General features: G+C 41.7%; 1 protein-coding gene across 1 annotated transcript in view; it reads left to right on the plus strand.

Annotated features, from left to right (window-relative positions):
* Positions 1-13142, plus strand: part of TOP1 (DNA topoisomerase I) — a 65837-nt gene that overhangs the window by 18574 nt on the left and 34121 nt on the right. The window contains exons 3-4 of the mRNA XM_053992970.1: positions 4397-4465; positions 10424-10526. Coding sequence (XP_053848945.1) covers positions 4397-4465; positions 10424-10526 — 172 coding nt within the window. The remainder of the gene's footprint in view (positions 1-4396; positions 4466-10423; positions 10527-13142) is intronic.

Below are 13142 nucleotides of genomic sequence, written 5' to 3' on the forward strand. Positions count from 1 at the left end.
GGTCTATGTGCACTTGGTGTTTCAGTCCACCTGGCTTGCACATGCCTCCTGAGAAGGGACTGATGAAAAGTAATGTTTTGTCCCCAAAATTCTGCAGCCCAAATGGTTTGCCAAGAGCTCCTAAAGGAAAAGATTCCTGCAAACCAGAAAAATAAGGGTTAATAAAAAAAGGAGTTTGCTTTAGATAATGTTGAAGTAAGGGATAGGTTATCTCCTGCAGTCCCTGATAGCTCCGAAGTCTAAACAGGGCTGTAAATGTTGGGATTGCCCTGTTTGCTCACCTTCTGCCCTGGCTCTCCAGAGGCGTGTGCCCCTGGTTCTTTCTCCTCAGCCGCGGGTGGGTGACCCTGGGCAGTTCTCTTTGTCCCTGTCTCACACACATCCCTCGGTGCCGTGGGTACATCCCTCCCTTTGTCTTTTCCTGAGAAAATATTTTGTGTGACAGCACCGCGTGACGGTTTGTGCGCTAAACTGTGGTTCTGTGCTAAAGGTTGGTTTCTTTCTGACTGTGAAAATAGGATTAGTCCCCCTTGCATTATCTATTTGAATGCCCTGAAATTTTACCTTCTTTCATAATTTTAAGCTAGTTTTACACCCCTGGATGCCAGACTGGTTTGTGAACAGTTGTCCAGGCTTTCCTGGCGAGTCTGTCTGTCCTGCCGTGCCGGTTATGTTAACTGTGTTTTGCGCAATAGGGAAGAAGCGGGGGGGGGGGGGAATTTGGAAAAGCCTGAGATTAGATGGTGTAGTAAAAGTTTTCAGTATTAGTAGACTTGAAATCCACAAGGAACCTGCTTTTATCAACTACTTTTCCCCCCTCCTGTCGATTTGTAACAGCTGTTTGTGCTCAGACACAGTCAGTTAATGTACCTGTAAGTCCTTCAGGATTCCAGTCCTGTATATTTGTGTATTAGCAAATGGGGATGCAGATGGAGCTACAATATGTGTAATGCTTTTGAAACCTCAGAGGTAACTATGGTTAAACTTGTTTTCCCTAGATCTACTTGTGCTCTTTAGATTCCACTCTCAGCCTCCTGATGTGCAGGAGTGTGGGCTATGGCTGTTAAATTTTGAGGCAAAAGTGTGTCTTAATTTTGCTTGTTTTTAAAAGATGGATGTGCAGTGCAGAACTTTGTTTATTCATGTGGTTGTAGACTCATAAAGCAGTAGGAAAAAATTGCTGAAACCATTTTTACCCCAGTAAGGGAAGGCAAGGAATTCCAGTTCTGAATGGAGGAGGCAATGGAAAATAAGTACTTCCACTCATAGGAGTGTAGCCTTATAAGAATAAATACCACTAGGAACAAGAATGGGTTTGCTCTTGGTTCCTTAGGAGACCACTCTGTCTCTTCTCTCTTCATGCCAGCACAGCAGCATTTTAAGCTGTTCACTGACGCTGGTCATTTCCCTGAAGTTTTAATTTGCTGTTCTGTTTTATTCTGCTTTGTTAGTGGAAACATACTAATGGGTTTCAGTCTCTGACTCTTATATATACAATTACAGGAGAATGTTTTACGTCTTGGGAATCCCTGGAAACACATGTTTCTGTTCACATGGAACTTTTTTGGTTTTGAATGCAAATAATGGATTGAAACTTCATTGTTGCCTCTCGGTCGGGAGCCCTTTGGCATGTGTAAGAAGCATCTATTAATTTTGTCTTTCTGTACTGATCAAACATGTATTTTCATGCTTTATAAGGCTTCCTTGGACTTGTTCTTTGAGTAATATTGTCTACTGCAGTTTTACTCGCAGTGATTTTATGCATTTGTTACAGCAACTAGGATCTGCTGTGGAACGGGCACATGTGAACGTGCCACCTCTTGGGGAAGAGGCCATGCAAAAGGTGCTGACAAGTCATTAAACTTGCTGCTTCTGTATACACCATTAGTTATTTTGTTGCAGGATGCCTGTAGTGTAGCAGTTTCTTAAGGTCAGCATCCCTGTGTGCCACACAGCTATCTCAATTACTTTAGCATTAATTACCCACAGAGTATTAGCTACCTCCCCAGCAGGTGAAAAAGTGAGGTGCACAGAAAATAAGCAATTAATCCACCGTGGCTGAAAAAAAAAACTTGAAGAAGGGCTCAAAACATGTGCACTAAGGGTGTTTGTCCTCTTTCTGAAGAGGCTCTTAAAGCACGTCTTGCTTTGCCTCCCGAGCCTCTGCAGTCTGGGTGAGATTGATGAAATGCCAGCAGTGACATTTGCTTCAGGTTAACTTCATCTCCCAGAGGCTCCAGTCACACAAGGTAGGAGTGATCAGTCAGGTTTTCTTCTGGCATCCTTAATGTCTCCCTGATAAGCTTTTAATGTTTGGGGTATGGACAAGCTTGCCCTGTCCTGTGGCTACCATGTGCTGTCCCTGTTAGCAGTGCTGTCACGTTGTTTCACCTCTCTTCCTTAGATTGAGGTTGTCCTGAGGTTTCAGTGGAGCAAAAAGTGCGTTGATCTTGTTTTGCAAACTTTGTGTTTTAAACAAGCTGTGTTTATCCTTGCTTGCATACTAAAACTGGAATATAAGGGAACTTCTTGAAGTTGGTGAAGCTGTTCTAAAGGACTGAGAATGGCTGGAGACAATTCTCTATCCACCTGTCTCTATTCTCCTGTAAAGAGTCATCAGCAAGTCATTCCATTGTTTTTTTCTTTTCCCTCTATTCAAAAGCAAGGAATACTGGGCCTTCAAATGACAAGATTAATGAAGAATGCAGTATCTAAGGGGTCTGTCCTGTTCTGAAGCCAAGTTTCCCAGACCAGTCCTTTTAAGGAAAAAGACATAATATCTGTCTGGCCCTGGAGTATCTTTTGCCTCAAATAACTGCTGAAGTGTGGAGAGGGGTTACGAGGTCATTGGTTTTACTGTTTCTATCAAAAGTACTAAGTTTTCAAGCTTTGGCAGAATTGGGTACAGTGTGGTGTGGTGAATTCTGGCTCAGCTCAAAATAGGTTTTGTCTCAGAGTAAATATAGTCTGAGAAATGAATAGACTCAAATCTATTCAGTTGTGCTATATTCCTTCATTTGAGCCCTTAGAAAAAGGAAGAATGCTCTCTGGAGGAGTTTTACTTTTAGTAATAAAGTTCCTGCCCTAGAAAGGAAAAACTGTTGGGTTGTTCTGCTGTACTTCTCCAGGCTCCCTTTTTGAGTTTCACAACTACTTTCTTGTATTTTTTGTAAGATTGGAAAATGAATGACTGCAGTAAAGAGCTGCATTGTGTATTCCACTTGTGCTTAGTCACAGTTAGTTTAGTTGTTTTGCAGTAAACTCAGATTTTATCTGGTTTATGGAGGGAAACAGTGAAGTGTTGAATTGTCAGCATCCCTGAACTGCTGCACCTGACCCAGTGAGGCACCTGAAGCAAAATAAGCTTGTGATAGCACAGTAACTTATTTCATTTAAATTTGACTTCAAGGAGGGTTTTAAGGATTTAATTTCTGTAGCAATATAGATTGTGGAGGTATCTTTATAAACACTGGTAAAAGGTTTTGTGTCAAGTTGCTTTTGAAATGAGGAAGCAGAAGCCAGACAGTCTTGCTTCATTATCATTGTATTTTCTTTCCTTTTTTGACTGAAAATCCAGATCCTACTTCTGCTATTGAATTTCAGGCTCAGGTTATGGGAGAGTCAAGTGGTGGTTTCACTGTTTCAGTCACTCTCATTTCAGTATTCCAAATGTTTTGCAGTGAGTTATTGCAGAAATAAACCAGCACAGCAAACAGACCTGCAATGCTTTCTCAGGGTAAATGTTTTATGTGGATTCTGCAGTTGTGTAAATAGGGCCGGTAAGTGACATATCCAGTTTCACTTGGGAAGTTTATTTTAGATTATGGTTTTCTACTCCAGTGTATCATCCATACCATCATCTCTCTGAACAGTGCCTTCTGGGTATGGTTTTCTGCTCTTGACACGTGTAGCTGTGTAGAGAGGTTTTCCAGTTTCTGTACTTCTCATATGTACACTTCGGTTTTCTGTGTCTGCCTTGCTTTATTGGGAAAGGTGTTGTCTCCCATACCTAGCTGCAATTCTGTTTTCTGCCCAGGAGCTTCTCTTCTCTCTTTTCTGGGCTACAACAGTGTCAATCCATTTAATCCAGAAGTGCTGTTTAATCAATTACTGGAACACCATGACCATAATGTGATTTCCTCTAACTGGAATACAAATATTTTAGAAAAGTTTAGACCTCTACCAGATTACTCAGGTGGGTTTATTGTACATGGGTTTTAAATTTTTAAATCAAAAGATGTAAAAGTCAGATGACTTGTCCAGAGTTAAAACTCTGTTCAAGAGTGAGGGTCCCTGTGCCTCAGACCATGCCATGTTTGCCATATGGGGGTTTTTCTGAGCCACACAGGGCCTGCAAATAGGATTTTTTAACTCTGCACCATGTTTCCTTTCTCAGGCAAGATTTATAAATTGACCAGCACCTCACAGAATGACCTTTACACGTGGGATTGCATTGCCTGTTTAGGTAATGTACTATAACCCTGTCACTATCTGTGTTAAAGATCTTGGATAATGGCTGAATGTTACACTCTCTACTGGCTGGTATCTGTGTTTTGTAAAAGTTAGTGCAACACTAGACCATTCTGGTCAGATGCCAAGGGCAAAAGTGTGTGTTCTCTGCCAGGAACATGAATAATATTTTAGACACCTTGGACTACATTCACATGTTTGAACATGCATAACCCTTCCTGGCATCATTTCATCAACTAAACTGTGGTAATTTTACTAGTAGTCTTTATATACAAAATACAAGAGATTAAAACTCTAAAAGTAATATGATTTGACAAAATAAATGGAAAAAAAAAAAAAAAACTCCTTTGAATCTAAGAAGTCTTTTCCTGATAATCTGCATTTTAGTATGAATGCTTAAAAGGAGAGCCTGTGGGGGAGGGGAAAAAAAGCAGTAAAATTCTTTCATTTAGGCAATAATAAAGAGACTTTAAGCTTTGCTTACTATTGCATCACAACCAGTGAGGAGAATTCAGGCTAACTAGTGAAGAGGCTGCTGTGGAGTACGTGGCCTTACATGAAGGTGGTGTTTCAGCTGAGAAGGGACTGACCATTTCTCCAGTGACAGGAAGTTTTTGAACTTGACCAGCTTTTGAGCCTAATCCAGTGTTAGAGTTACCTCACTTTCAGCTGCATAATTTAGCAGTGGAACTGGAGAAGTCTTTTCTAAGACTCTTTTCTCCTTTCCAGAGAAGCTGAAAAGACCCTGCTGGTTTCATCTCTGCCAGGAGCAGAGGGTTTCTTGCTCATGCTTCAAGTTGAGTACAAGAGAGAGCCCAGTTCTCATACACATCAGGGATCCTGAAAGCCTTGAGAGCTCGTTTGCTTCTCCTGTAACACAGAACTAACCCTGAGGAACTGGATTTAACTCGGGGCAGAAATTTCAGCCACTCATCTGAAGCAGAAGTGTTACTGGAATGGCAAGAAGTTAAAAATGTTGGTAACAAGATGGATTTTTCATGCTGTGTCCTCAGATTTTGGGCACAGATTGTGATTCTAAGAATTCAGGAAGTTTAAATCACCTTTCTGGACATCAGTTTAGAGAAGTATTGAGATGATGCATAAAATCAAGCATACTCAGCATTAGAAGTATTTCTAGCAAGAGGAAAAGAAAATGGGATGTTTCTGGAACCAGAAGGAAAATACAGGAAGTCCTTGTCCATAGAATCTAATAAGACATTTTAAAGAACAAAGAAACCTCTCTGTAAGCAGATTAATGAGCTACTCAAATTGTGCTCACAAAAACTTAAAAGAAGGTGAACAGAAAGACAGCAAATCTGAAAGGCTAATATTTATCTGGAAAAGCTACTGTTGACCAGAAATTGAGGTTACCAGGTGTTAATTTGCTGGCCACCACACTTAATTGGGGAAAAATTAGAAGGAACCAGATTGTGCTCACACCTTTTTTTCAGTTCTTAAAAAAAAAAAAAAATTCTAGTGCAAAATGCTGGAAGAGAAATAGAAGTGGGTGGTGGGAGCAGGATAAAAAAGGCATCTGTAGCATCCTCTATCATGTGCCAACACTATTCTCTTGACAGCTGTGCTGATTGGGCAGACAAGAGCTTATGCCCCTCTCTCATTTCAGTATTTTATTAGAAAAGTTGCTGTCAAAACTGAAATATGAATGTAGGAAGTAGCCAGACTTCCCTTGATTGTGACATATAAGTAGTATTTTGGAAGGTGTGCAGAGACAGGTGTTCAGAAGTGTTTTTGTGGCAAATGAATTTGGCTCATGAATTAAAACATCACAGTCCCACATAATTGTTTTGTCACCAGACTAATTAAGCCAAGGGTTGTCCTTGTTATGAAAGGGGACCGCTCACCTCTGCCATCTGTTGGGACTCTTCCTCTCCAGGTGACAACTGCCTGCTGGAAGAGGCTTTCTTTGCCTTCATCCCTGTTCTTGCCATGCTGCAGTTGGAGATGCCTGACCTTTTACAGCTCTGTTCCTGGATAAAGAGTAAAACTTCCCTGTTCCAGGCAGACATATATACAAGTATTGCAAATAGGGTTATGACTCAGCCTTTCCCCGGGGACTCAGCGCTGGAGCGAAGGCGGAGCAGGAGCAGCACAGAGCCACAGACCAAAAGTGCTTAGAATTTCCCATCCTTAAATCAACGTCCTTGTAATCTAACAGAGTTAAAAGATGAATCAACCCTGCAAAAATGCAGAGCTGCTCGTGATTTGTTGGAGGTACGGGGGAATGGCAGGAATAGTACAGGGACTGTGGTAATCTTTTGGAGACATACCAGGCTCAGCATTAACAGACAGAGATCCAGTGCCAGAGACATCAAGCTTTCTAGAACAGAAGAGATGCCAAAAGCTCTGTTTGGGTTAGAGGATACTGAAGGGAAAGCCTCAGGGGTAATGGATGCTTGCCCAGTGAGCATAACCCCTGTCCCTGCTGTAACCTTGTGCTAAAGAGAGACTTTGCATTTTCAAAAATATTTAAATGTCGCATAAGCTTTTGGAGGTTTAAAATTTGCTCAAAGTAGAGGGTAGATTTTGCTAATGGTCTTGGAGAAGGAATAGTATTTATCTTCTTGTTTAGTGTTAGAGGGATCTGACATACTTACTGGAAGACATATAGGGCAGGAAACAAATCTGAATGTGTGATAATGTCAGAGCTCTTTCCGTAGCTGATGTGAGGCTGGACTTAGTCAACTACTAATCAGCTGCAAGCTGGGAGAGAGTTACTGGAGGCTGGAAGATTCTTCTAGGAATCAATATGCTAAATATATCAAGGAAGATACACTGCAGACAGGAACACTTCCCGTTGATTGCCTGTGTGCTGATGAGGCTTGGAGTGAGGTGGCCCCGTTCCCAACCCAGTCATCTGTTGCCTGTAGTTCAGTCGGAGGTGATGCTGCCCTGCTTCCTGGCAAGTGGGTACACAAATGGGAGTGAATTGGCTTAAACTTGTTTCATGTCAGCCACCAAATAACCATTGGCATGGACTCCTAGATAAAACCAGTCTGGAACAAAGCATTTTTGTGTAAAACACCAAAAAAAAAGAATCCTGTGCTTTTTTAATGACCCAGTCTCCTGAACTTCATCCAGCTCCACCCTCAACAATAAAAGAAAGACCAAGAGCTTTAATGCCTTCTGAGGACATACGTATGTCACTTCAAGACAATTTAATAAACTCTCTTGAAGTCTTCATTCTTAACCTACCTCATGGCATCATGTCAGAAAGCAACACCATGGAGTTTGAATGCTAGGCAAATATTCCAGAATAATTTAATCCTTAGGTGATATGCCTGGGAGGTAGACCTCCATGGAAGTACTACATTTAAAGTGTTGGTTCATAGTGAGAAACACCAGGCAGTTCTGCCTTGACATCTTTTTGCTTTTGGTTTGAGACCATGCACAGGACCCATTGTTCCCAGCCACTGTGGCCTTTGAGCCAGAGTAGCTCCATGGAAGACATTCCTGTTAGCAGTCCTTTGGTAGGCAGCAAAGGAAAAGCTGTCTGGCAACAAATCCTAGCCAGCAGAGCTAGTTTAACTGGTCAAGCTTTTTTTTTTTTTTTTTTTTTTTTCTTGCAGTACCTGGCTTTAATTGCCTGAAAATCCCAAATCATTGTAAGCAGAACCAAGGGTTGAGGAAACAGATATTCAGTTCAAGCAGTTCTAGGATGTATCCCTGGAACTGCTTTCCAAGGGTAAATATTAATTTCAGCTGTAAAGCACAAGTCATCTGCAAGAAAATCTGGTGATCAAGGTAAACTCTTCTGTTATGTGCTTTTCTTGGTGACAAGTCATCGTGTGGCTGTTAGTTCTAAAGAGAATAGCACTGAGCACAGTCACACACGTTTTCCATTGATTGGTTGATAGGAAAAAATGATTGTGTGTGTGCTATAGAGTGACTGTACATAGCTCTGTGTACAGCATCACACTGGTTTCTCTCGCAATTTACCTATTCATCAAGTGTAAATAGCTGCTGTTTGCTGCAGCCAGGGCTGTGGGAATCAGTGAGTAAACCCTCTGTGGAATAAACCCCAGGCAGTTTGCAAACAGCCAGAGCTTCCAGCTCCTGGCTGAACTGAAGAATCACAAGTGTGAAACGCACTGCGAAAACATTTTTGCCAGTGAAATGTGTGTTGTCCTGGTGGGAAGAAGGGCTCAGAGAAATTGCTTCTCTGCAGTTCAGAGCGTGTGGGTGTCTGGTCCCCACACAGTTTGCTAGAGATGCCTACAGACTCTGCCTGCTGCGAAAGAGATTTTGCTCTTTAGGTACTCGAAAACTCTTGGGTGCTTTGTGCTGTAACACCAAATGTTCCACATAACCTGCCACATGTATATCAAAATATGGAAAACTTAAGCCCTGCTATTTAAACGTGTGCACTGCGTACCCCAGAGCACTAGGAAACATTGCTGAGTTCAGGGGGATGGAGGCTGGAATGTCAGTATTCCCATGGTGGTTTATGCTGTCTTTCTGCAGGTGTCTGAAGCAAACCCTGAAGTTACAGAAAGCAGTAGGTTAAAATCATGTTCTGTGGGTATGTTTCTTCTAAATCCATTTGAATGTTTTGAGGTTTTAAGAGCTGGTGTCAGTTAAGGAGAAAAATGAATTTGTGGCGAAAGACTTGGAGTCAGGAGGATGAGTTTTGTTCCTGGCTCTGCAGTGCATTTCCCATGTGACAGTGAAAGTCGCAAAATCCTTTTGTTGCAGTTTCCTATTCTTAGTGCAGGGATAGGAGTCTTTTTAGGGGCATGGTAGCACCTTTACAATTAATGAAGCATTAATACCTGACATCCAAGATCGCTGGTGGAAATTCTAGTACTGGTATCTGAAAAGCAATTGCCAAAATCAGCACAGGTTTTAGATTTCCTGAAGAGCCTGTTTAATTTTGGTTCAAAACAAAACCTGGGGGGAGTCTTTGGGTATTGCATGTATTCCTCCCATTATAGTGATCTTCACTGTAAATGGCCTTTTGAGGTGGTTTTGAGGTGCTAGTTCAGCCTCCTCTCCTTTTTAATATACTTGTAAAAAAATGCTTGTAAATGCCTTTATTTGCAATTCAACTGTGTTGCTCTTTTTCTCTGCCAAATTCATTTCCTTGGTGCTTTAAAGGACTTCGTTGTACAGCACAGTTGTCACTGAGGATGGGAAGTGTCACTCAGAGTAGAAGCTGATAGCAATAAAATTACTGTGTTCCTGTAGATTCACTTGAGTGCCAACTCCCATTTCTGACCTGTCACATAACTGGGACCCGCCCTGACCTGTGTAGGTGGGTGACCACCAACACAGCTCATTACAGCTGTCAGGTTGCATTTTCTTGGTGGGGCTGTTATTGGAGGGAGGTAAATGTGTCCTGCAATAGTGAAGCAGGAGGAGAGAATTCTTGCTCCTTTTCACCCTTTCTTTTCATTTCCTGCCATTACTTCCCATTGTCCTTGCTTTCTGCCTGTCATGTTATATACTGTTGGGGATAAGAATAAAATGGTTTTAATTCACAGCAGGGAGAAGGGAGGGATGCTTTGTGAAGATTAAATACTTGTGGAAGTAGAAGTATTAAATTTTGGGATTCAACAGGCCTGATGCCTCAGCTTTATGCTTTGTTCCTATATCCTTTTCTGTGTATTCAGCATGAATACTTGGAGGCATAGGAAGCCAGGCTGCCCATCTGCCAAATAAGGTTGAACTTGCTATATCAATAGGTACCTAGCTAATGGAAGGGTTGCATTTCTTCAGGGTCTATAAAGCATTTAAAGGTCGTTGAACTAAAGACCATGTAAATACAGCTGTTGCCAAGGTGAATCCATTTAGGACCTCTGAAACGAAGATTTTTATTATAAATTTTGAATCACAGAAATACTAGAATGCGGTGGGGAAAAATGCAGAGGTTCACCAGGGAGGTGTGGAGTTTTCTCCCAATTTAATTTCTTTTGTTTTGCCTCTCTGCTTACAGATTCTCACAAACACAAAGATAAACACAAAGACCGAGAACACCGGCACAAAGAGCACAAGAAGGACAAGGAAAAAGACCGGGAAAAGTCCAAGCACAGTAATAGGTGAGGAAAAAGTGGATGAAGTCTTCATAGGCTAAAACACCATTGAATGTGCAGTCTTACAAGAATTACTCTGATAATAAATGAGTATGGAATTGCTACATTTTGAGTGTGGTTTTGTAAGTGTAGGTGCTTTAAGCCTGATTTTTGTCGTTGCCTGCCTTTCCGTGTGGGTGGCTGAAGCTGTGTATCTTGCAAATGTGAGCTGATACTAATGTATAAAAGATTATTGTAGGTTAGTGTTGTTAAAGGTGTAGAAAACTAGCTCAGCCTCACCTTCATGCAGATTGATGGGTTTTGTTCATAATCTTTTCTGTGTGGTTCCAGTTGTTTGTCAGAAATGTGGAGTTCTCTTCATGCTGGTATAAACCTCCTCTGCTTTAGCATAGTGAGACCTCCATGTGGCTACTAAGCCTTCTTATAATTAGAAGTGCCTGGTCCCCCAGAACAATGGTGGTGTCCTTGCCTGCCACTGCAGTGGCTGAATTTCTCAGCTGTGTGAGGCAGCACTGGGAAACTGCTGGGTTAGATGAATCCCAAAGGATTGTGTGCTGTTTTGTCCAATGTGATTTATACACTACACTTCCACTGGATGGGGAGGGTGTTTGATGCCAGTCACTTGCCAGGTCACCCACATTGATGTGATGGCCTGTAGCTCTTGAGCTGCTGAATTCCTTGGTCCAGTTGCTCCCTAGCCTGGGCTGTGAGCTGCAGGATGTGGAGGTCTGTGTGATGATTTGGCGTGGTGGAGCACAGGGCCAGTAGGTCACAGCTAGGATGTTACGCAGGGAAATTTTCCTTGTTCTAAGTCCTGACACACAAGTGTCATGGAGCCTAAATTGCCACCAAAACTTGGAAAAATGAGTCCATGGAGGGAAAGTTTCTGGTGTGACACTTGGTGAATGACAGAGAGTGTTTATGCTGTGGGCAAGCGAGTGTATTAAGTAATTGCTGTGCAACTGTGATAGCACTGTCCGAAAAGGAACAAAAAAGTTTGTATTAACAATGATTCCTATTAAAAAGCAGCATGAAAAGGAGGGAGTCTGTGCAGAGAAGCGTGTTTGTTTTATTGGGAACACACTTGATCTGAATTTTCTGTGATCTTATGAGAAGTTACACAAGCCTACTGTTCCATAATGTGTCTTTGATGGGGAAAACCCCCTAGGCCAAATTACTTGCATTTGCTGGTTCTCACAACAAGGATGAAATGCTTTGGACATGTTCTTTGCCTTTGTTCACACATTTGTATTGCCTTGATTTCTAGTTTTCATTTTCCTGATCATCATGCACCCTAAAACTGACTGCCTCACATATCCAAATGTTTATTGCTTTGCTTAAAAACCATCCTCCTGAAATCTTAGCAGAGCACATTCTTTTGTAAGGAGTAATGTAAGTATTCCCAAATTCATTAATGCTTTGACTTCATTTGTGTAGGAGTTGGAAATGGTCAGCATGTTTTTAACTGGAAGAACTAATTATGGCTCATAACTTGTAGCTGACTTTGCAAACAATAAATACCAAAACAGCGGAAAGAAGGTAGAATGGCTGTGATGTTTTGAGGTGTAGCTCAGGAGGTGACATGTAATCATGCCTTATCTTGAAGTACTTCCTTCCTCCCTACCATGTTGTCTTGAGAGCCCTCTGGGAAAGGTATCATGTTTTCTAGGCACTGTGCCTAATGCTCCCAGTTGTTTTCATGTCTCTGTTAAGTGCTTGTGTGTCCTGTGAGCACAGCATCTGCTGCATCCTGGGGTCCCAAAACAGGGTCCCTGTCTGTGGGTGGCATGACTGAGTGCATGCATGTGCAGGGGGTTTGTTCAAGGCATTTTTTGGGGAGAGATTACACAATAATGCTTTGCCTCTCAGGCTCTTTCACAAGGGAGGGCTTCAATCTCCCAGACTGAGTGCACACTGCCTTTCAAAGCTGCCACCTTAGAAATAAATGTATTATAGTTCTGGATCTTGACATTTAGTTTTGGAGGTGGTTCTCTGGGAAGTTAACATACGTGGACATGCCCGTGATCCTGTTGGGATTGCTCCTTTAGGAGTGCTCCAGAATCTTCACTATCCCATTCATGCTCAGTCATGTACAGAGTACCTGGCTGCCTGCTGTGTAAAAACAGCAGACTTGTAACAGAACTTCATTGAAATAATTGAAATTCAAACATTTCTTCCCTAAATGCTTTGATTCAGCTGTCACCCATGCAATTCTGTAAATGTAAGTTGCTGTGAGAAAGAGATTTTAGGTGACCGTTGTTTGAAGGAAAAAAAGCCTGCCTGTTTGTATTGAAGTTTCTCCTCTGACAATGAGAAACAAGTGAAAAATAGCTGTGAATGTAGTAGGAATTAAAGAAAAATTCTCCAGGAAACAAGAACAGGGTGGGTGGGTTTCAGTGGTTTTTACCCATATAAAGATTTTTTTAAAGCACATGATAAAAGGCTGTAAATTAAGTTTATCTTAGATTTATTGAATTGCATTTAAATCTCCACAAAACCCATTCTGTATTTCAGAAAAGCTGCTGTGTTACTGCAAAAGCTGTGCTGTATCTTTGGGTAGCTCTCAAAAGAGGTTGAATGGTAATTTAGCAGATATCGAAGCCGTTGTTTTCTGGGAGACTT

This window comes from Vidua macroura, chromosome 17 (genome assembly GCF_024509145.1).
Source record: "Vidua macroura isolate BioBank_ID:100142 chromosome 17, ASM2450914v1, whole genome shotgun sequence".
In the NCBI taxonomy this organism is placed as follows: domain Eukaryota; kingdom Metazoa; phylum Chordata; class Aves; order Passeriformes; family Viduidae; genus Vidua; species Vidua macroura.